The sequence below is a fragment of the Callorhinus ursinus genome, unplaced genomic scaffold, assembly GCF_003265705.2.
Source record: "Callorhinus ursinus isolate GAN/ISIS: 27379988/994484 unplaced genomic scaffold, GSC_fseal_2.0 scaffold12, whole genome shotgun sequence".
Lineage (NCBI taxonomy): Eukaryota > Metazoa > Chordata > Mammalia > Carnivora > Otariidae > Callorhinus > Callorhinus ursinus.
The window spans coordinates 63,781,913-63,806,659 of NW_027397074.1; the positions used below are offsets into that span (position 1 = coordinate 63,781,913).

The 24,747-nt window shown below is 37.2% G+C and overlaps 1 protein-coding gene across 6 annotated transcripts in view; it reads right to left on the reverse strand.

Moving 5' to 3' along the window:
• SLC13A1 (solute carrier family 13 member 1) overlaps window positions 1–24,747 on the reverse strand; it is a 114,221-nt gene that overhangs the window by 23,779 nt on the left and 65,695 nt on the right. For 4 of the 6 annotated variants that reach the window (XR_012380311.1, XR_012380310.1, XR_012380309.1 and 1 more), the window contains exons 9-15: window positions 20,725–20,823; window positions 20,016–20,117; window positions 16,302–16,408; window positions 13,604–13,713; window positions 10,360–10,521; window positions 8,593–8,730; window positions 7,063–7,228 (exon numbers count right to left, since the gene is read on the reverse strand). Coding sequence is in view for 3 of the 6 variants with exons in the window: in XM_025865820.2 (XP_025721605.1) it covers window positions 7,091–7,228; window positions 8,593–8,730; window positions 10,360–10,521; window positions 13,604–13,713; window positions 16,302–16,408; window positions 20,016–20,117; window positions 20,725–20,823 (856 nt within the window). In the remaining 3 variants the exon portion in view is untranslated. Of the gene's footprint in view, window positions 1–5,067; window positions 7,229–8,592; window positions 8,731–10,359; window positions 10,522–13,603; window positions 13,714–16,301; window positions 16,409–20,015; window positions 20,118–20,724; window positions 20,824–24,747 lie in introns of those variants that run through there. The other 2 variants (XM_073899143.1, XM_025865818.2) reach the window with 2 other exon arrangements.

Below are 24,747 nucleotides of genomic sequence, written 5' to 3' on the forward strand. Positions count from 1 at the left end.
AGAGACCACTATTCTTGAGATTATAACAGACATAGTATCTGACTTTCTGAGAAGTCCAAACACATTTGCTTTTTAAAAAAAAGACAATGTGTCAAGAAAGAGAGGTGTGCTAAATAAAAAAAGACAGAATGAAGCAATTAGAATAAATAAGGAAAATAATGGAAATGCTGGCTATTACGCATGGATGCAAGAGCACATAAATTTTCCTGGAATGAAGGGGGAGGCTACGTGACATTTCTGATATTTTGGTAATCTTCACTGCATACTTTTTACAGAACGATATCCACAAAGGCATGGCGTCTGACTCAGTGGCCCAGCCGTGGATGTGCTGCAGTGGGGAGGTCAGAGGGTGCACTCAGCTCAGCGGGTGTGCAGAACTACAGCTGTCAGGATTCATCAACAACCCTGCCGACAATACTCCAGGGAGCACTGGCAATGGGGGTGGGGGGGTTGAACTATTTGAAAATCCCTGAAATGAAAACTAATGATGAGAATCATTTAATGGAGTGAGAGGCTCATTCAATACCAACATGCCACGTTATTTCAAGAAGTTATTGAACTTGGTTTGTAGTATTATTGTATATGGTGTCTAAATTTTCCTATATTTTCTTTGTGCGCTGAATTCTATAAATGGAGATCCATTTAAAAAAATACATATTTTGTTCACTGTTTCACCTCCAGTGTTCTCTCTCAACCAAGGACCAATTGGGTAAAAATGAAACGATTCTCTGGAAATCTCTACTTAGGTGTTATAGACTAGGAGTAACCTTTCTAACGTAAATCAAAGGTTTATTTTATTTTATTTTATTATGTTAATCACCATACATTACATCATTAGTTTTTGATGTAGTGTTCCATGATTCATTGTTTGTGTGTAACACCCAGTGCTCCATTCAGTAGGTGTAAATCTAAGGTTTCAGTGAGATCCTGGCTAAGAGTCTTCTGAAGAAGGAGTTTGACCAAGGCTAGTGATTCTATCAGTGCAATTACTTCTGTGTGATGTAGTAAGGAATACAAATGATACAACATTAACAAGAATGCTATCTAATATTGAGCTTTTACTTACAGTTACTGCTGTAAGTGTTCCCTGTGTATTAACTCCTTTAATTTTTATAACTCTATGAAAATATCTTTCTGCCTCCAGAGGCCCATTTTCAGATGAGGAAAGCGCAGCATACAGAGGTTAACTAACATATCTGAGGATGGGATGGTGAGTGGTAGAGCAGGAATTCAGTCCCGGCAGTCAGCCTCCAGATCCTATGCTCATAAACGCTGCTTTAGACAAACAATGGCTTTGGTGTCTTCTCGAGCTGGGCCGATTTGCTCTGTTCTGTGGCTATAGATTACATTCATTATTGTTGCCATGAACTAATTAATATACTGACTCTTCTGGGTATAAGATGTGAGCTTCATGCTCTCTCTCCCTTGCACTTAACATGGAGTCCTGCAGCAGAGTAGGCTAATGGCAAGGAGTGTCTAAGTACAGGTAGGACTTAGACACACCTTCCTCCTAAGACTGCTTGGACCCCAGAGAGATGCAGAGAGCATCCAAAGTCCTGTAAGCACCTGAAGTGGTGGATCAATAGGGCGTGTGGTTGTGATGAAGAGATGTTGATTTCAGGGATGATGTGAGTTGCATGAGTAGATCTTCGAATCAAAAGTGAATGATAAAGCCAATGGGAATTGTACACTTCAAAGGGATGTACATCTCAGTGGAAGCCAGTCCAATCACAAAGACTAGATGGGTTTCTGCCACCCAGTGAGAGTTTCATATGTATGGTCTATAAAACTTAGATAAAAACCCTAAACTGAAGGAAATAAGAGAGAGGCTCTAAAACACAAAAACTAAGTTGACTAAGTTAAACTCTGAAATCAGTTAAAACACTTCAATGGTGAATTTGACTTAGATTTAATTAGATTAAGTGTTCTGCTGCCAGGAAAATGGGGACCTGAGGGCAAAATTAGAATATTATACTTTTCAATCTAAAATTTCTATTTGATATTTTTCAGATCTATCTGGTCACTTTTCATAGTCTCTCGTTCCTTATTATATTTGATTTCTGTTGTTGTCAAAACATAAAAATTTAGGGGCTTAAAACAGTAGTCATTATTATCTTAAAATTCTGTAGATTAGCAGACCTGTCCAAAACAAGTCTCATAGGCCTAAGATCAAGGCGTCTGCCAGGCTCTGCTCCTTATTGGAGGCTCTTAAGGAGAATCTACTTCTAGGCTCTTCCCATGTGGTTGGCAGAATTCAGTTCCATGTACCTGTAGGACTGAGGCCTCTGTTTTCTTGTTGGATTTCAACCAGGGGTCATTCTCAGCTCCTAGAGGCTTTCTGCATTCCCTGGCTTATAACTCCTTTCATCTTCAAATCCACCAATAATGAGTCCAGTCCTTCTCAGGCTTTAAATCTCTCTGATTTCCCATTGTCTCATTTTACCCACTTGACTCTTCTACCTTCCTCTTTTGCTTTATTTTTTTTAAAGATTTTATTTATTTATTTGACAGAGAGAGACACAGCGAGAGATGGAACACAAGCAGGGTGAGTGGGAGAGGGAGGAGCAGGCTTCCTGTGGAGTGGGGAGCCCGATGCGGGGCTCGATCCCAGGACCCTGGGATCATGACCTGAGCTGAAGGCAGATGCTTAATGACTGAGCCACCCAGCCCCCTCTTTTGCTTTTAAAGGCTCATATGATCACATTAGGACCACTTGGATAATCTGCATACTTTAAGGCTAGCTGATTAATAGTCTTAATTACATCTGCAAAACCCCTTCACAGCAGTACCTAGATTAGTGTTTCAATAATCAGGAGACAGAAATCTTAGGGAGACATTTATTACCACAATTATTATTATGATATTTCCAATACCCTCTTTTATATTTTCAAACATACTTCCTCATTTTATATTCTGTATTTGACAATTAGAGTATCTGTTGTCTTTGTACTTTGGATTGTCTCTTTTGTTTATGTGGCTTTTGAACAGTATATTTTATGTCTTGGCAGACTTTACACGTTTTGATTATAATCCCTTATGAAGCTTTAACTCTAGAAATTCTTCGAGCCCACGGTTGAAGAAGGTGTTCCTTCTTTTGCCAGGTACTTAGGCATACTACCAACCCAGGATTATTTTAAAGTTTGAGATTAACGTTTTTTTTCCCCACATAAACTGGTAGTGAGACTTTAAAACCTGCACAGTTACGAATTCTCAAGGGAGATTTAACCCTTTTACCTGGTGCATAGACCAAAACATCAAGGTTCCCTTGATGTTTCCCTCTATAGGATGGGTTTTTTTTTCCTAGCTCACATTTTCTCGGAGAATAGTCCTTTGAGATCCTCATTCTATGTAGTTTTCCACTCAACGCACAACTTGCTTGGGTCCTGGCTTTGTCTCCCATCCCTTATTCCCTGTGTGCCTATTAAAAGAAAATTTTGAGATCTCTAGGGATTAGCAGTTGCCACTGTCAATCCTTGTTTAAGTGTCTGGATTCTTGCTGGTGCTCCATCATCTTTTTCTTTTGAGGACTTTGGTTATTTTCTTGCTGACACGGGAATGTATGTTATACAATATTTTTTATTAATTGGCTTTAAGATCTACCCCCTAAAACTGCCCCCAGTATCTATACTACCATACTATAAGTAAGGAAAGCCCCTCTATTTCTTTTTTAAACGCTGTGCCTTTTTCTTCCTAGGCAAATGAAGATCCCCATGTTTGGAAAAACCCTTTAATTTCTGCTTTAGTTATATGCTGTTTTACTGTTTACTCTTGGGCTAGTCTGGTCTTGCTTCTATAACGAGGACCTGTGGTTTTGATATTTCCATTCCCAAAACTTACCTAGTAAATTTTTACTTTGACTAAAGTGCTTCATTTCTGAATAACATGGCTAATGGTGTCCTAGAGTAACAATTTTAACTTCTCCTTTTTAGATTATGTTAGAGTACTAAAACTGACCCAGTTTGTTTGGGTTTATTCTTTCATTATTAGTACAACCCTCCTCCTCCTAAAAGTAAAAAAACATTTAATTTGCTCAAGTCCACATAGCCAAGCAAAGGTAGTCATTCATTAACTAAATCAATAAAACTTTGAACAAAAGGATCACAATGATCCTTACCAATATATTTAGCCATGGCAGAGATAGAATAATGTATCTAATATTAAATCTTTGAAATATAATACTATGTAGTATACATGTCAAGAAACAGTTAAGGTTTTGTTTTATTGCTTTATCAGGATATTGTTTTATCAATTTTGGCTAATAGGGTTAATTAGTGCCATTGGCTAAAAGTGTACTTCCCTACCTCCCAGGCTGAAAAGAGAGAACAAAGCCCTGGATACCAAGTAAGGTGGGAAGAGTGCAGACATTTGAAAGGAAAGAAGTCTGAATTCTAGAGATGCTTACGTGTACAGAGGCAGTTGAGGGCAGTGAAGGATACACATATGCCAGTGGAGTCTTCTAAAGCACTTGTATGAACAGACAGTAAATAGGCACTTAGTGAAATTGCTACTATTATCTAGACAAGATCCAATCCTAAGTAAGATCCTGGGATTTAAAGTGACAAAGATTTCTAGCTAACCTTTAAGGATCAGGATAATAACAAAAACACTGTCTACCATAGAGTGGGAGGACAGAGATTTGTTTGATCATCTGTTCAGATTCCCTTTTGGAAACTTTCAAAGACAGTATTCAACTTTCAAACTAAAATAGCTTGAGAACTTTGATGTAAATGGGACAAATGTGAAATGGATGAGTTAAGTCATTTTTGATATGTCAACTAAACAGAAAGATGTAGCAAGAGAATGATATGGCTCACTTAAACAAATTTTGACAAAGTATTATTTTTCCTGTACTCAGGGGCAGCTGTTGGAAGTAATTCATTAAAATGATTCAGGTTGAAATGTTTATATTATTCTCTTGAGAGCAAAACTTACTCATTCTAATTTGAAAAGTCATTTCATTTTCATAATTAAAATGTATTCATCACATAATATAATTCAGCACTGATAAATTGAATGACTAGAAAAAAGCCAAAAAGAAATACTATTGATCATAAGAAAATGTGTAACATATGATAGGGAAAGAAACAAGTGAATAGAGGGAACTTAGAAGATATACATACAGCAGAAATATATTTTAAGGCTTAAATGGACAAATTTTTAAAAAATGATAAATTTTGCATTGATGAATAAACAAAATAATGGACAATCTATCATATATAATTTTTTAAGGAAATGTCTTCCTTTTTAAAAATACTTTTTACTATATTTAATTTTTAAGAACAACTTTAAAAATACTATCATTTGCAAAAAACCCAAACCAGGTCTGATGACTTCTATGAAGATTAAAAATACCAAAGGTATTTTCTTAACCTGTCTTCCTTTTTATTTTTAGCATGAGAATTATTATGTTTTAACTCATCCATCTTTTCCTAACTGCACATTATTTTGTTTTTGATTGTCATTTTTTTCTCCCTGTAGTCGGATTTTGGAATGTCAATAGATCTTATTCCTCTTCACATCCTTAGTGTTCGGAGATTATTCTCTTTCAACTTTCGTTCGTTCAGATCTCTTTCTTTTCTTTCCTTTTTGTTTTTGTTTGCCCATGAATAATTTATTTTCTCTTTCATAAATTTGTCAGTAGTTTCAATTTTTTATTCTTATTTTCCATCTGATATTTCACCTCGATGTTGATAATAATGGAGTTATGTGACTTTTTTCTGTCTCTACACATAGTGATAATTCATTTAAATTTCTCAATCTTCTCTTTTTACATATGACCTATGTATTTCTATTTTTTAATTTTTTAAAATCTTTTTTATTTTTTGAGAGAGAGAGAGAGAGCAGGGGGAGGGGTAAAGGAAGAGGGAGAGAGAGAATCTTTTTTTTTTTTAAAGATTTTATTTATTTGAGAGCAAGAATGAGAGAGAGAGAGAGAGAGAGAGAGAGAGCACATGAGAGGGGGGAGGGTCAGAGGGAGAAGCAGACTCCCTGCCGAGCAGGGAGCCCGATGCGGGACTCGATCCCAGGACTCCAGGATCATGACCTGAGTCGAAGGCAGTCGCTTAACCAACTGAGCCACCCAGGTGCCCCGGAGAGAGAGAATCTTAAGCAAGCTCCAGGCCCAGCACGGAGCCTGACGTGGGGCTCAATCCCACATCTCTGAGACCATGACCTGAGCCGAAATCAAGAGTCAGATGCTTAACTGACTGAGCCACCCAGATGCCCCTGACTTTACGTATTTCTGAAGATAAACAAGAAAAATTGCTATACATTTACATAAATGTGTTAATAGTTTTATAGTGTTTAGCTTTCTTTTATAACTATACTGTGCTAACAGTGCAAATCATAGCAAGCATTATTCATAGCTCTACAAAATGCATTTCCTAGTGCACTGAGATATTAAAGATATGAATTATATTAATCTAACCATAAGGTCGAGTAGAAATTAATCCTTATCCATGAGTTTTCTGTTATTTAGTGGATTCAACTATAATTTTGAAACTACTAATTCAATTTCAATTTTCATACCATATGTATACATCAAGAATAATCTGGTGCTTTTTAAATGAGCGAATGCACATTTCATTTAGATTAAACCTTTCTTTTGTACCACCAGCTGGCCACAGTTTTGGTTTTTCAACAAATTCCCTTCAACAACACTACAGAAAGGATTTATCCAAGTACCTAATTAACTGGTATATTTTATTTCTTACTCTGTGGGAAGTTTCTGAAATAATAAATTGATGTTTGACATGCTACACCAAACCCAAACTGTAAAATGAAGCAAATCACCTAATCTCTTTGAAGGTCATGTTATAAATTACTCTTATGTTGAAGCAGGATGCATACGGTTCATGAGCAAAATCTCAGCTGTGGGTTTCTTGATAAAGGCACGTAGATGCTCTTTGGTTGCATCTCAAAGGAATTGTGAACTCTGGGTTATGACAGCAGGTTTTGGATGTTTACTAGAACCACAGTAGTGAGATCAGGACTGATTTAAATGTGTCATCAATTTTCCAATGCCAAATCTGCAGTGAATTCTCAATGGTTCTCAAAACTCACCACAGGACAGTCATAACATTCATGCTTGTCATGGCATGGTCTCATTACTAATTGGAGGAGCCCAAGAAGGGTAAGTAGAGAGGTCAAACATAGCCCCAATCCACGTGGACATGCCCAGCATCACCACAGCAACACCCACAATATTAACGCCAAGTCCAGCTTTAACCTTGAATAGGAAAGAGCATAAATGTCAGTTTTCTGAAGAGAAAACCTACAGCAGAATCAGAATACTATAGCAGAAAGTATATGTCAGATTTACATGCATCATAAATGATTAGTATAAACTGTTGTCATGTCATAAAACAGTGAGTTCTTCCATGCATGTCAAAAGAGAATCTGTCCCCAACTAAATGAGATTTAGTTGGAGATTCTATGAGGTTCCTCTTCTGATTAAAAAAAATCCTTTTAAAAATTTGCCATTTCATGTTAAATCAGAATATGAGTTTTGAGGTCTTATATTTCAGTGGATAAGGTTCAGGTCACTATATGATAACTGGATCCTTCATATTCACTCAATACCATTATTAGCTTAGCCTTCAGCATTCTCTTATTGAGATTTAATAAAATGCCACTTCTATTCATCTTCCTTAGAGTTCTCATTTTTCTGGCTCTTATATCATCATCCTGGTATCCACTAAAAATTTCAAAGTTGCTTTGTATCCATTAAAACAGAGGTTGGCAAACTACTGTTCATGACCTGTTTTGGTAAATTAAGTTTTCTGCGACCACACCCACGGTGGTTCCATATTGGTGTTGGCTGCATTCATGATACAATGGCAGAACTGAGTAGTTGTGATAGAGAGCATATGGCCCAGACAGTGTCAAATATTTACTATCTCTTTACAGAGAAAGCTTGCTTATCTCTGAGTTCTCTGTATTAAAACATGGAGCCCCAAAGGAAAAGGGGATACCTAGCAATGATTATTACAGAGGCCCATTTACTATTCATGCAAGCCACTCATTTATTCCAGAATCCTGTTTTTATTTTTTTTTTAATTCACATACACTGGACAATGGTTATATTGTATTATGCAGATTTTCTTTTCCAAAAGGGTATTATGTGACTTCTGCATAGAGACCTTTCCAGAGTTTTTACATTGCAGGGTGGTAGGGACAGCACTATGTGTGGAAGGAGGGAACTGGGACTTACTTTGGAACTGCATTTGCATAGTAAGCTCACTGAATTTACTTTTGTTATATTCTTGTTCGGTTTGGACGTTGGTAATCAAGACTGAGGGAAGATTAGAGTATTCTCAAGCTAGTCCTTGACTACCACTCTTTTCATTTTTCTAGGACATTACTGATGCATTCAGTATTTCTGTATTTGTGACTGTAAATTCTAATGGCAGGTTTGCTTCTGGTTATCATTCTTAAAAATAATTCTGTGACCAATCATGTACTCACCTTCAGAAGCAGAACTCAAGCCATGCTTTTCCTGGCAGCTGATTAGTGTGTAAAAGGAGTGATAACCCAAGACATCACACACAAAAATGTCTATTGGATCTGATTGCTTTCTTTCAGCTCACTCACCATGTCAATAACTTTTAGATGGCCATACGAAAAAACAATAGCATTGGGCGGATTTGCTACTGGTAGGAGGAATGCAAATGAAGTACACAGAGTAGAAGGTATCAAAATATAAAGAGGGTTCACTTGAATGGCTTCAGCCTGTTGGAAAAGATAAAAAGGAGTCTATGTAAAATTTTAAGGTAGGCACCAAGGATCAAAATGAACAAAATCACTATGATAAGCTTTCCCAGAAGCAGGTAAAAATCTAAATATAATATTATACACATAAATGCAGTTATAACTTAAAGAGTATTTTTCAGAAATCTCTCTTCTTGTTTTTTATATGGTTATTGGTGCTCATTTAAGTATTAGAGCTCGGTTCATTTAGAAAATAAAGTATCATTTATTCTAGGAACTAAATAAAAACAATTTATTATTTATCTAGCGCTAAGTGTTCTGTGTGTGTGCATTTATGTAAAATAACTGAATTTTCCCAATGACCCATGAGATGGCTACTATAGCCCCAAATAACAGAAGAAGAAACTAAGGCCCAGAAAGGCTAAAGTAACTTGTCCAAAACAAAGCTGGCAAGCAGGAGAGCTTATGAAGGGTCGTGGGTTCCTCTGGCTCCAAAGCATCTCATTATTCCATTAACTTTACTGCCTTTGTGCCATATATAATTTAAAATTTGCTAAGGGGGCGCCTGGGTGGCTGAGTCAGTTAAGCATCTTCCTTCAGCTCAGGTCGTGATCCCGAGGTCCTGGGATGGAGCCCCACAACGGGCTCCCTGCTCCGCGGGAAGCCTGCTTCTCCCTCTCCCTCTCCCGCTCCCCCTGCTTGTGTTCCCTCTCTCGCTGTGTCTCCCTCTGTCAAATAAATAAATAAAATCTTTAAAAATAAATAAATAAAATAAAATTTGCTTAGGGATCATCACAGAAGGAGAGTTACTACTATTCTTAATTCATGACATAATTTTCTAACTGTGCCGTGTTGAGAAGTGAAAAACAGAAAAACCAAAATGATATTTTACCAATATAAACTGCCTACATTTCTTCTCTAACTTGAAGCAGCAGCCTAAGAATGCCAACATATGCCCCTTGGCCTGGTAGAGGAACAATTCCAGAAGGGCAGTCCTTCTTAATTTAATGTGCTACCCTCTCACCACACTGAGCTGTCCCAATAAGAAAAACATTTTACTTAAAGCTATTTCTTGTAATTGCTAGCTACGTGGGGAGGAAAAAGGAAGATTGTCTTTTCCTCTCTCTCCTTGCAAATCTGTTTTTTACTTATCTTTTAAAATTATTCCCTGGGCCATAGAGAACTGTGTCTAAGATATTTAAGCTTAAAGCCTGAAGTGTAAGCCTAGCTTTTCATTCACTTGCAAATCACTTATATGAACCACTTCTCAGAAATTGAGGAATAATCTGGAGGGAGAAGTGTCAGTGTTAGAGATCTAAATACTAACGTTGCCAGCAAACATGGACTCCCAAAGTCTTACAGCTAGGAAGGATCTAGGCCGACCCTCCCAGTTATCTGCAAATGAAATATCCGGGCAGAGAGAAGAAGGTAAGTGCTTCTCTTAAGATCCTGCTGCTTCAATGTGGAAGAAAAGAGTTCTCCTGAGTTGAGGTCTCCTAAAAGTTTATTAATGCAAATAAAGACCACTCTATAAGTTACTTACAGGAAGACCATTCGTGTCAAAAATGATTCTATACCACAATATGAGAACAAGCATAGTAGAACACTACTCTTTTGATTAGTATAACAGCAGCTGAATGAGATACTTACCAGTGGAGATAATATAGGGAGAAGGAGGGTAATGGTAGCTGGATTGCTGGCTACCTCTGTTAAAGATGTGACGAGCAAAGAAGATATCAGAATGATTAGCCATACTGGTAATGAACCTAGAGGAGATAATTTATTTCCTATCCACTTAGATAGTCCTGACTCCTAAAAAAAACAAAATTGCAATGTTATTCATTAACAATTCATTTTAATCAGACACAATTTAAATGTATAAAATGTATCACTTGCTCTAAGAACTCAGTTTCTGAAACATAAGTTTAATCTTTCATATTTTTCCATGGTTTGGAAGGTCTAGGTGGCTTTGACATGGAGGAACTCTCAATTATTCTTATTTTAACACTATTGACATGCTTTAGGAAATTTGAATTGTCTTCTCACATTTTTTCAATTAAATTTTAATTTTATCTAATTAATATATGTGGATATTTTAGGGACGCCTGGGCAGCTCAGTCGGTTAAGCGGCTGCCTTCAGCTCAGGTCATGATCCCAGGGCCCTGGGATCGAGTCCCACATCGGGCTTCTTGCTCAGCAGGGAGCCTGCTTCTCCCTCTGCCTGCAGCTCCCTCTACTTGTACTCTCACTCACTCTCTCTCGTCCATGCTCTCTCGCTCTCAAATAAATAAATAAATAAATAAATAAATAAATAAATAAATCTTTTAAAAAATAATACATGTGGCTATTTTAACAAGTCATGTGGGACTATAGGGCTTTAGGAAAATGGCAGCCCTCTGGTCTACCTCTCTCCTCTCCTAAGTTGTGTTCCTCAGAGACAATTTTCAACCCATATTAGCTATTTATAGCTACTTTTTAAATTATGCTTTTTCCTAATTTTCAAATTTAGACATTATTTACTGGTTTTCTAATATGTTACATAAGGATTTAGCTTTCTTACACCATGCACCATATATATATTTCCTGTCCCTCTATTTCTTTTACTCATATATTAACATTTTTTTTTATTAAATCAATGTTTAAAGTTTGCCATTATGAGTACATAAATATTACTCATACCTCAGTCACTTAGTGTACTGTGCTTATGTTAAAACAATGTTAAGGGGCATTTAAGAGACAGGGAACTACAAAAAGGTGAATGCTTTAGGAGCTAGCTGCTATCTCACAGCTCCCACCCAGAAGGGTTATCTAGTTCTGGCCATTTGCCAAGCTAATTACAGTTTGGAACAAAATTTTAAAAGAGTAAATGTCTTCAAAATCTTTGTGAAATCAGTTTCTAAGGGCATATTTGTCCACAGCTGTATTTTTGAAGCTCATGGCTTCAGTATACCCACTCAGGGGTAGGGTTATTCTAGATGTCCCATAGAAATTTAATTCTATATACTAGGAATTTCATAGATCTCCCTCCATGGTTTCCCTAATTCTGCCAGTGAGAGAGCCTAGTGTATCAGAGGAAGTCTGTGCCTTTTCATTTTCTTAGATTTTGCAATTCTAGGGTCTGGGTAATGCTTTTAAAATTCCTTTGAGTATCTAGGGTCCAATTCAGACAGATATTCTGGGAAGCAGAGATGAACAGAATTCATATCAATGTCAGAATTGCTGATTCTGATTCCCTCATAATTCAAATTATCAGTCAAAAGAATGGAAGTTATTGATTCTCAGAAACCAGATCTCATTCTTGCTGAAACAGTAGAAAAGTATTTGCTTTATATTTCTATCATTTTAATTTGAGTGGTCTATGAGGCAAGCCAAATCTAGACGTAAAACAACATTGTAAGTGCCACTCAGAATTGAGACAATTTCTAGGATTTTCATCCATTACTAAATCATATTGCTGAGAGTTCAGTGTCCAAATACCATACAGAAAAAATGACAATAAAGTCAGAAGCAAAAAAGTCTCCCTATAGGCTATTAAGAAGATAGCAGATAGTTATTTGTCTTGAGAAGAATAAAAATTTAACTTTCCAGAAACTAAAAGGCTGGACACACATATCTCTCTCACCATCCTTTCTACTTTGATGACTGAATAAGGAAATGGAACAGCTGTGAGCTTTGTGTTTCACAGAAGGCTATGAAATCCAGAAATGAGAGTTTTTGTTTTTTTTGTTGTTGTTTAGATATTATTTATTTATTTGACAGAGAGAGAGAGAGATAGCGACAGCAGGAACACAAGCAGGGGGAGTGGGAGAGGGAGAAGCAGGCTTCCCGCCGAGCAGGAAGCCCAATGAGGGGCTCGATCCCAGGACCCTGGGATCATGACCTGAGCCGAAGGCAGACGCTTAATGACTGAGCCACCCAGGCGCCCCCAGAAGTGAGAGGTTTTTAATGAGTCAAAGAGTAAAAAATTTTCATGGACTTTTTGAGAAGATACTTTTCTTCTAGGAGTCCTACAGTGACTTTCAAGTAACAAAGGCCTCCCCAAACTTGTACTTTATATAAACTGGATAGATGATAGGCCAAAGAAATAGCAACGTTATTCCTCATGGTGGCTTTATTTCTCCCTAAAATTGGACATAATACAATATTAGCCATGGTTATGTAAAATTCTCTCTGGACTTCATTCAATAGACATGTACCAAAGTACCTTTAATGTACTTGATAGGTAATAAATAATGTAATAAATAAATGATGTAATAAAGTACTATTATTTCTCATTCTCCTTTGACAGCCTTAGGACTATGATATATTGAAGGGAAGTCTGTGAGCTACTCAAATTCATCATGAAGTAAGGTAAAGTTATAAAGAAAATGTTTTGGTAGGAGTCATTGTACATGATTTTATTTTTTTTCTTACTAGCTAATTTTCTAATACTATTTTACGGATTAAGAATTCTAATCTTTGAGGCGCCTGGGTGGCTCAGTCAGTTAAGGGTCCGACTCTTGATCTCAGCTCAGGTCATGATCTCAGGGTCGGGCTCTGCACTCAGCAATGGAGTCTGCTTGAGAATCTCTCTCTCTCCCCCTCTGCTCCTCCCTGTCCACCCGCCCTTGCTTTCTCTCTCTCTTAAAAAAAAAAAAAATGTGAGAGAATTCTAATCTTCTTTGCTTTATTCCTTTTGACATATTAGGACATCATAAAAAAATGATGTTTTATACCTGCAGCCTGTAAAAATTATTAAACCCACTTCATCTGTGTGGTATACTTACTGCATGGCTATTGAATTCTGCATCATTAAATGATAGAATAAAGTTGAATATGCCAAAGCTTGAATATCTCCTGTTCTTCTTTTGAAAAGTCTAGTTAATTGTTAAATATCTTAGGCACAGAGTATTACCTCACAGCCATCTGCCAAGGCAAACCCTCCACCAACAAGAATGGCTATATCCCAGGGCATGAATGACTGGAATTCTTTCCAAGTAATCAGTGGAGAATAATCAAAAGCAACTGCAAAAACACAAGTCCTATAGTTACACATTGCTTAACATATGACAATATGACATTTTTTTCTATTATCCTAAATCACCATCTCACAAGAAGTTTTTAATATTCCTATATTGTTTTTGGATAGGGAACTTGATTTGGACTTTGAGTAATTTCTACCTGGCTGAGGTGGAACACCGCATTACAAAAAAAGTTTTAAAAATGCCATAACTTGGAAAAATCCATTGGATCATATTACAGAGTAAATTTAGATGGATTATAACATTGTCATTTATAATGCCTTTCATTCATTCCTCCATTCATTCATTCACTCATTCAACTAACATCTTTGTCTACTATGAGCAACACAGTGCATTGGACTGTACTCTTCTCTGCTATGCAAAATGTCTGTAATATGCTATTGGTTCTAATATCATCCGTGTAATATAACTTTATTCACTAACATTTACCTGAATATTGTTTTTTCAAATCATGAGGAGGGCCATAATAGATTCATCAGGATTTCAGTTTAAATTCAAATTCCAGATTAAATAATTTAAGTATCATTCGTAAGACTCTTACAATTCCTATAAAGCAATTATCATAAAGATTTCTCTTGATATTTGGGTCATTTGATTTATTGATTTGATTTATTGACAAAAAAGGTCATCCATGAATATATTATTCCCATTTAACATTTGTGTGTAACAAGCAGCCTTCTACATGGTAAGATTTTAGGGTTACCATTAAGACTCCTTCCTATTTCCTTCCCCCAAACCTAAACCAAACCTACGATCACCACTGATGGAAATTTTGCTATTTCTTGCTTGAATTAAAGCATATACCCTGTAAAGATGCAAACATCTCTGAAATGTACCTCTCACATAAAATTTAACATATGATGTCTTATTTGTCATTTTTAAACCTAGTGTGAATGAGTTTATCAGGGAGAACAGGAGTTGAAGAATGAGAAGAGAGAGAATGGTGGGTAGGGTATGGGGTCCAATTGCAGGCTGCCCGAAGGTGGGCCACTTTGGCATGAACATTATTTTGAGTTAAAAGCAATCAAAACGCAGCAGATTCAGAAAAAGCTCTTCTCCTCCCCTCAACTACCTGCTTGTACCAGGAAGAGAGACAGATTAATAAAGATTCCTCTTTACCTAAGAGACTTATCTGCAGAATAAGGCACCCTTTGTTTTCCAAACATTTCCTTTTACCTTTCTGCTAATGGTCTTTCTCCTCTTTGTATCCTCAGACCCTTACCCCTCTTCTTAGCTCATATAAGTGTCATGTTACTGTCTTTGGAACTTCCTTGTCTGTGTGGATTCCCTGTATATGCACTATTAAATTTGACCTTCTATCATTAATCTGCCTCATGTCAACTTGATTCTCAGTCCAGCAAGAAGGATCTTGAAGGGCAAAGAAAATTCTTTCTCCCCAACAGAAACAAGGCTCTTCCTGAGAGGGGGATTCAGATGTGGGAGCCAGGGAAGTTAAGCCAAGCATTGGTTCTTCAACATTTGCCACTGACAGGCCTTAAGACTTTGACTGCAATGGTCAGTGTCCTCAGGGTCTCATAGAAATTATTACCCGGTACTTTAATATCTCCTTATAACACACTTTGAGATGTTCTAGTTTCAAGTAATGAACAAAAATCCTTATAACACACTTTGAGATGTTCTAGTTTCAAGTAATGAACAAAAAGGCACTTATATCAATGCTATGCTATTTACATATATCATGTCCTAGACATCTGACTCATTAGTCGTCTATCAATTTGAATACATGCAGTCAGGTGGGCCAACCCAGTTGCATGAATCCCTGTTCCTTCCAGTAGAAAAAGAAGGAAAAGAGAGAAATAAAAGAAAACTCAACAATAAAAACCCCCACAACTCTACTAGACTATTTCCAAACAATTTTAAACTATTTGTCCCACAATAACAACATAGGAATCTGACTACCCAAAACATGCTGCATTAGTATAAAACACAGATATGGATGAATCCTATGTTTTAAAAGTATGTGTGTGTTAGGAGAAGGAGGGTATGTTCACATAAACATACTTTTTTGTCCATGTATTATAAAGACAATGAATGCTCCCACTGAATGCCTCGTCTTTCATTTGCGACACTAGGTTCTGGCTAAGTGTGGGCTTGATTTGCATTCTCTCCAGCATTACTATGAGGCTGTAAATGCCCTTTCCCTTGAAACTCCTCACCTTTTTAGATCCTCAGCATTTATTACCAAGGGCTCATCATGAAGTGTGACTTCCAAGTTCTTGTTCCTATGTTTGCCAATAGTAAGGTTAATCCTGATTGTGGCAGGGGAAGTGGGTTTATTGTGGACCATATATAGTGTCGCTCGAAGTGGAGTCCTAACCATGGTGCATAAGGAAATCTACTTCTTACTTCTGCCAAGTAAGATGATCCTTCTTGTAGGGGGAGGACATGTGCTGGTTGAATAAGGATTGCGGTGTGCACACAGGGCATGCGAGGCCAGGGGCTGTGTGGGCATGTCCATTCCTTCTAAGTGCTAACTGACACCAATGGAATTTTGTAATTTTTGCTCTTCTGTTGAAATGAATTCATTCAGAATTATAAATAATACTCAACCAATTTCTCCTGTAGGTGTAGTTTTAGTCAATCTCTTAGCTGGGATAAGAAAGAATAGAATTCCTATAAGTAAGGCAACAGTTGAATCTGTAGCAAAACCGGGGTACCTGGAAAAGGACAGATGGGCACATTAAAAACTGGCATTAAGAATTTGTACGAACTGAACAGAAGTTGACTATGCTATTGGCATACAAGTAGTAGTGATGGTACAGATTAATTTTTCTGGATAATCTGGTCTAAAATCTATGGATTTCCGACCAAATTTCCAACCGAGCCCAAAATTTCAGACCATGTTCCCCTTGTTTTCATATATGTCTCCTTATTTTCAAAACCATGAATACACATACTGACACACTAGCCCAACATGGCAAATTCCTTTTTAGGTAAAGCTTAAGGATTTGGTAAACAGTTTTTTCTTTGAATTACTTCCTTTAATTACACTGGCAGAGAATTGAGGCAAAAACAATTGCTAGACTAGACAAAGCCCTGTATAATTGTTGTATAACATCCTCCTACTGGATTGTGGCAAGGAAATGGTGTTTCTGGCAGCCTCCAAAACCCTTCTGTAAATTATGAAAAGAAACTGATCTGTTTTTCTAAGATTTAACACCTGCTACTGTGATTATAGGCCCTGACCATATCATATAAATGAAATCAACCCATTTAATGCTTTGCACCCTATGAAACTCAATCAAGAATATTAATTATTAGAATGGTTTATGAGATGCTCATAAATGATCACTGTACAAATTAAGAGTGACTCAGGAACAGATGCAGTCTTAGAATCACCACGCCATTTCAGCAAGAAAGATAGGCTCCCAGAAGCCCCAACAGTTAAGAAGCACCTGGAAACCAGATATGAATGAAACAGACATAAATTATTAGAACTCAGTTTTAAGATTCAGCAATATTAACTAGTGAATCCTTGGAGTCTGAGAAGACATATGTACACCTTAGAATTATTTTGCTCCCTTGTAACTAAGTAACGTGTACCTACTATAGAAGCTCTCTATTTCTGTGATTTACTTGAGCAGTCTAAATAATCAAGAAAATGCGTTATTTTATTCACTCTGACAACTTTATAAAGAAGTCTCTTTTCCTTAAATATAGATTTTATTTATTTCTTTGCTGAGTGAAAAGCTATCTTGGTGTAATTTATTCAACAAACTTAACCAATATTTATTATTTAATTGTTCCTTATTGCTCTTATTTGAGTTGTAATTTTTATGGTATTTTTGCCAAATTAGGTCAGGGATCACGTGAACTGATTTTGTTTTATGAAAAGACACATTGAATTCAGCCCAGGTTCAAACAGATGGAATGAATACATTAGGTGGTAGCTATAAACCTTGATATATCATTCTAGCTTTGGAAATTCCAAATGCTTAAAATCTCTATATTACACATATATTCTACAGAATATACTTTAAATAAAATCAAGCCATAAATACTGAAGTAATTTTGTTCCAAAGACTTTTAAAACTATAATTATTTTATTATTAGTTTATTTTCATTTTATTTTCAGTTTATTATGAACAAAGATTGTCTCACTATTACAAAATATTAAGCTTACACAAATTTTATTTGCTTTGGCAACTTATGAATCAAAGTTGATCAGATTTGTATCCTCAAATCCCTTCTTCTCTCAAACCTTTGTTCCTGTTCCCATTGTTTTCTCTCAGAATTCTAGGTAACATGAGCACCTGCCTATATCAAATACACTCTGTTCTGCTGCGAACAAAATATCTCCTATATTACACTTTCCTTCTGTAAGGAACAGAAATTAGAAACTGATTATATTGGATTTCCTACTGGGATTTCTTCCTGTTTTTTATTAGCTACTGTCTGATTTCATTTGATTTTTAACACTGATGTTTAGAGAAGGCTCTCCCTACCTAAGGTAATAGGAGTGGGGTAAAAAATAAATAAATAAATAAAATAAAAATAAAAAGGAAAATAATTACTTTATGTTGGTTTAGGACCTATTACAAAACTAAAAAGTAATACTCAAACTGTTAAATGATAGCTTTCTATGAATAGCTTGCTTTGAATAATTGGATGCTGCCTTTTGTTTAGACTTTTCAAAGTGGAAAGTCTTAGTTCTAAGCAAAAAGTTTATCAGCTGAAGCTGATCCTTTAAAACATGCTACCACATGATACATGTCTTTCTCTGATAGACATTGGGGAGGGTATGTGCTATGGTGAGCGCTGTGAATTGTGTAAGACTGTTGAATCACAGACCTGTACCTCGGAAACAAATAATACAATATATGTTAAAAAAAAAAAAAAAGAAGAAGATAGCAGGAGGGGAAGAATGAAGGGGGGGGCAATCGGAGGGGGAGATAAACCATGAGAGACTATGGACTCTGAAAAACAAACTGAGGGTTCTAGAGGGGAGGGGGGTGGGAGGATGGGTTAGCCTGGTGATGGGTATTAAAGAGGGCACGCTCTGCATGGAGCTCTGGGTGTTATACATAAACAGTGAATCATGGAACACTACATCCAAAACTAATGATGTAATGTATGGTGATTAACATAACAATAAAATTTAAAAAATACAAAGAAATAGAAAAAAAATAAAATACAACAACAACAACAAAAAAAGAAACATGCTACCACATCGAATTGGTGCACTTGTATGTTCACCAGAAATTTGCACACAGACTTTGCACCTTCAAAAAATGTTGACAATGCCTATATAGCCAGAAGGCCCTGATTCAAGAAGAGAGGGAATTCTTTATTCCATGTGGGCAGAATACTTTTAACCCAAACAATTTTGGTTTCTGTCCCCACAAACATGGATTCTTGCTGTGGGATGTGAGACAGGAAGTCATCATCAGAGATCTGCTCAATTTAGGAACCAGAGTACATCAGTGAAAGAGGGATTAACAACACAAATTTCAAAACCAAAGTATTTATATTGATATGTAGGATGGTCCTTAATTTAGAAAATCATGCTATCGTCGTCCCCCTCACTTCATATGACTCAGCATGACTGCTGGTCTAGAAGACACTGTGAGATAAAATTAACTCGACCCAGCTGCTAACATTAGTTTGTAGAGTCAGTCTTATTACTTACTCGGGAATTCCTTATCTACAGAATAGGGGCAGGGATAGATTTATAGTGAACTCATATAAAAATGAACATAATTAGAGAAAAAAACAAGATAGTGAACTGAATCAAAAAATAAGGTGGCAAAAACCATAGCATGTGAATTCATATGAGGTTATTAACAAGGATGGAGTGGCATTTACCTCACATAATAAACATGTATATTGCACTTATGTAGGGAGAAGGGCAGCACCATTGTTAAGTGCCATTATTGGCTTCATTTTGCAGATGAAGAAACTGATTGGCAAGTGACTTGCCCAAAGTGGAAAGCAAGGAATGAAAGCCAAGCAGTGTGGCTCCAAAGTCTAGACTCCTAAGCACCAGCGAACATGGCTTTCTGACTGCATTCCTAATTTTGTAAGGATGGGCGTGGCCTTGTTCAAAGGAGCCTGTTAGTTACAGTGTATATGATTATCTTATCTGCAGTCTTACCTTAGATTTCATTCCTTACCATTTTTTTTTCCTGGAAAGATTAGAATTAAACAATCTTTCCAATGGAAAGAAAGGAAAAGAGTCCCATACAATCTTTCAGAGTTATAGGAACCACTGAGGAGAGAAACAATAAAACATGAAGGGTTGACAGACATAACATGGATGCTTACTTGGGAAAAAGCGCAGACCAACCAGAGATAAACCCAGGATCTCGGCTAAACCACAGCAGAGCCATTACAGCAAAGAGGACCAAGGTCACAATTTCCTGATACCTGTGGGAAAATTCCAATCCTTTCGTTTATCTTCTCAGTCAGGACATTTGTAGAAACTCCCTGAGCTATTGGCAGAGTACTTTTTTTTTTCTTTTAAAGATTTTATTTATTTGACAGAGAGAGCAGAAGCAGGAGAGAGAGGGAGAAGCAGGCTCCCTGCCGAGCAAGGAGCCCGATGTGGGACTCGATCCCAGGACCCTGGGATCATGACCCGGGCCGAAGGCAGCCACTTAACCGACCGAGCCACCCAGGCGTCCCTAGGCAGAGTAATTTTAGCAGAACACTAAACACTGTAAAAACCAGATGATTATGTGTCAACAATTTGAGAGAATCTGCAGAGTTAGAAAAGGACTTGACTCCTCTGTGGCTCTTTGGCTTCTTTTCATTCTATCTGGTAAATTTTAGTTAGACAAAAGTATGTATTTTGTCACATTAGTTATATTTACAATGGTTAGCGTGTTCAAGGCTCTTATCAAGGGTTCTAAATACACCACAGACAATTAAGTGCATGTTTAGCTTTAAACAAGTACTTGCAGAATAAGCAGTGTGTATGTGTGTGAGGATGAGTGTGTTTGCATGGATGCCTGTGTGCATGTGTGTGTCTTACCTCATTGGCCCAAGTTTTTGGTATTCTTGTTTAATCACCTCAGCACAGGCTTTTTGTTTGGCTGTTTTGGTCTTGCCACATGTGAACATCTCCTTAAAACTGAAAAGAATAATGGAGCCTGTTAAGCAAAGAATTCTCCCTTTATAGAAGAGATTTGTGTGAAAGCTTTATAAAATACTAATCTCCCTGCCAATAACAAATCTGTGTGTAATGCCTACACCTCCCCATCTCCTCCTTCAAATGTCCTCTCCCCTTCTTCCTCTTTGGCCTGGTTTGCTCAATTTTCAAGGCTTATTTTTGTTCTATATTTTTCACACATTTTCCCCTGATCTCTTCCTTTTCTAAGTCTGTTCACACCATTGGAATTTTGCCACGTGAGGCTCATCTCCAATTTAACACTTTATTATATACCTGATTGTTATAAAGTTTCATTTCTTTATTGTCTATCTTGATAGTTAATTGCTGCACACGTATAAGTTTTCCCTCGCTAGTTGGATACTGAGTTATTGGAAGGCCGTGTCATTGATGTTTGCTCTGGCACAACTGAAATTTGTAACTCTCAACACCGCCATGGACAACAGATATGTGACTTAGCAACTCCACAGTACCTTGCTCAAATCTATGAGACGGCTGGTTGTCAGATCCACAGTTTGCACAGAATACACTGGACTCAAGCCATACGCTAGGGCAGAGAAGTCACGTACACTGCTCGCGAGTGGAGTCTAAGCTGGATCTCTTCTCAGAACGAAAACCAACTCTATTACATTTTTTTCTTCAAGTTGCTCCATCCCTTATGCCCTAATAGAATCCACTAGATAGTTTTCCATCTATTGCCAATAGTAACTGCCAGTCTCTATTTCTTTTAGCTTCTGCTTTTAGTGACACCTTTCCCTTGTGACTAAATTTTCTTTCCTGAAGTCCAGGGTCTTCAAAACTTTTTTTTCCGAACTACTGCTCTAGGATTAGATTAAAAAAATTCCTCCAGGGGAATAAACAAATGAGCAAACGGCTCGATTCTTATGTTTTATCTCTTGGAATGTCTATAAATAGCTCAGTTAGATTACATTGCGTGTGGGTAGGGAAGGCATTTCTGAGTGTATATCCTAAGGAATTGAAATCTGGATCTGAACTCACTCATTCACTGCGACATTATTCACAATAGCCAAGATATGGGACCAACTCAGGTGTCCATCGACAAACAAGTGGATAAAGAAAATGTGGTAGAGAAGGAAAAGAAAAGGCGGCATATACATACAATGGAATATTATTCAGCCTTAAAGAAGCAGGAAATCCTGCCATTTGTAACAATGCAGATGGACTTGGAGGACATATGCTAAGTGAAACAAGCCAGACACAGAAAAACAAATATTGTATGATCTTACTTATATGTAGAGTCTAAAATAGTCAAACGCATGAAAGCAGAGAGTAAAATGGTTGTTTGCCAGGAAATGGAAGGAGATGGAAATGGGGATGTGTTAGTCAAAGGGTACAAAGTTTCAGTTATGAAAAATAAGTAATTTCTGGAGATCTACCGCACAAAATAAGGCCTGTGATTAACAACACTGTATTGTATACTTGAAAATTTAGAGGGTAGGTCCTATGATAAGTGTTTTTACCATAAAAGGAAAAAAAGGAAAAAAAACTCAAAAAGCAAAAGGGGGCAAGAGGAAACTTTGGGAGGTGATGGAAAAGTTTATGGCCTTCACATTGATGATGGTTCATGGGCGTATATGTATCTCCAAACACATAAAGTTGTATACGTTAAATATCTATGGCTTTTGTATGCCAATCATACCTCAATAAAAGCAGTTTTAGAAAAAGAAAGAGTTCAGGATAATGTTGTCCTATAAAATCGCTGGGCTAAACATGGATATATATGAGGGAGAAAATAGGAAGACTAAGATGGTGTGAAGGTAGCTATCACACAAAGACATTTTATTTACTTATTTTTTCTGTAGCTCTGCTACTCAGACTTGTTTAAACTATTGTTGCCTTTGAAGGAACAGAGTTTTCTCATTTAAGTCATCCATCCTACACATTCAAAATCATTTTCCTGTGCACACTCCAACCACTGAACATAATTAGATGGATGTTGTTATATTTAAGATCAATGAAGTAATATTTAATTTTTATAATCTCAGCTAAATTACTGACTAGTGCCAGTCTTGAAATTTTACCCCTTGTCACAATATAAATACTAGTATTATAAGAAACTGAGCCATGGACTATTTTGAGATCCTACTGTGGAATAGAAAAGTAGAATTAAAAAAAAAAGAGGTGAGTCTCAGGGTGCTTGATAGCTCAGTCAGTTAAGCATCTGACTCTTGGGTCATGATCTCAGGATTATGAGATCGAGCCCCGCATTGGGCTCTGTGCTGCTTGTGGAGCCTGCTGAAGATTCTCTCCCTCTCCCTCTGCACTTCCCCCAGTTCTTTCCCTCTTTCTAAAAACAAAAACAAAAACAAAAAAAGGTGAGTCTCCTTAAAAAATGTTTTCCACCTCGTAGACTGCACATGTACTTGGTCCCTTTGGTTGGGGATGATAAATAGTTAGGTTGAAAGCCATATTGGCTTTGCTACAAATAAATGAAGGTTAATGCCTTCACAAAAGAACTGATGAAGCATATGACAATGCATCATCCTCTTCATTTAAATAAGTTCAGTGGCACTGATAGATGAGCTTCTCTTCCCAAGTATGTTGGGGTCATTTATAATGGGTGAGTTAACTGTGTTAACAGCCAACACACTAATCAGAATGTATGGCGGCCTGCCAGGGGAGCGCTGATAATTTCTGTGTGTTGATCTAAAACCTCTGGAGGTGAAGACCCTGACTGACTGAAATGGACACTGAAAAATTAGCCAGAGCATGAAGCTGTGTAATGTCTAACTGATAGCGGACAGCAACGGGACTATTTAAATATGCCACTGATCATGATTTATGGACTTTACCTAACATATGCACTTCGCAGGCTTTTCTGATCTCATACAGAACACCTTTCACTACATCTGCCCTTTATTTTCTTAATTTCTCCTTTATACATGGTGGATCATTTCAAAATAATGACAATGGTTGCATACATTTTTTATAAAGTCATTATATATGGTGACAAAGAAGGAAACCGCTATGGGTCTGTGACCGGATGCTTCCTCCCTTAGTTGGGATTCCTGTCCTTTGCACCTTGCATTGCTACCTGTGCAACTGAATAGACCCCAAAGGCTTGGATTTCCAGGAAGGGGCGTTTAGTACGCAGCTGGCCTCTCCCCACTGATGCCCACCTGCTGAAGTCAGTGACATTCCACACATTTGCTTCAGCAGGGGGACCATCACATGCTGCTCCCACAGTCTGGACGAATAGATCTTTTTAAAAAAATTATCAGTACCATCTTCCCACTACTAATAAAACTGTGGTGGTTCTGGAGGAAAACCAGGAAGAGGAACAGAGAGGAAAGAATACCAGTCAGCTTGGAAAATCTGGGCCCGGGCATGGAACACCACCTGATCCCAGTGCTTTGCTTTTCCAAGGAAGTACACATAGCTGACTTCAGTCTCACTAGCTTAGTAGATAACATGTTGTTTTTTCCATAGGTCCTTGAAATTATTTAAATAAAAGCCGATAAAGATGAATTTGAATTGTTTTGTTTTTTCAGGAACAGATCCTCAGGGTTTGATTTCTAGTCATTTCCCCTTTCTTTGTGGAGTACTGTTACATGTGTTGAATATATAAAGCTGCATTTTAGATTTTGCTGTGGAGCCCTTCATAATTTTAAATGCTGGCTGTCATTTAAGTCATTTACGTAGCTCGTAGGCACTTATGAGGCACCTGCTTCAGTCCCACCCAAGGTAAAATTTGCAAATTCTCCTTGAATACATATATTCGACATTTTTCACCTTGGACCCATATGTGCTAGAATTACAGCATTGTAAGTGATCTGACTGACTTTCCAGTTAAATTCCATCGTTTTACAGTTGAAAACACTGAGACTGAGAAAGACCACTCATTTTGTCCCTGGTCTTCTGATTCCT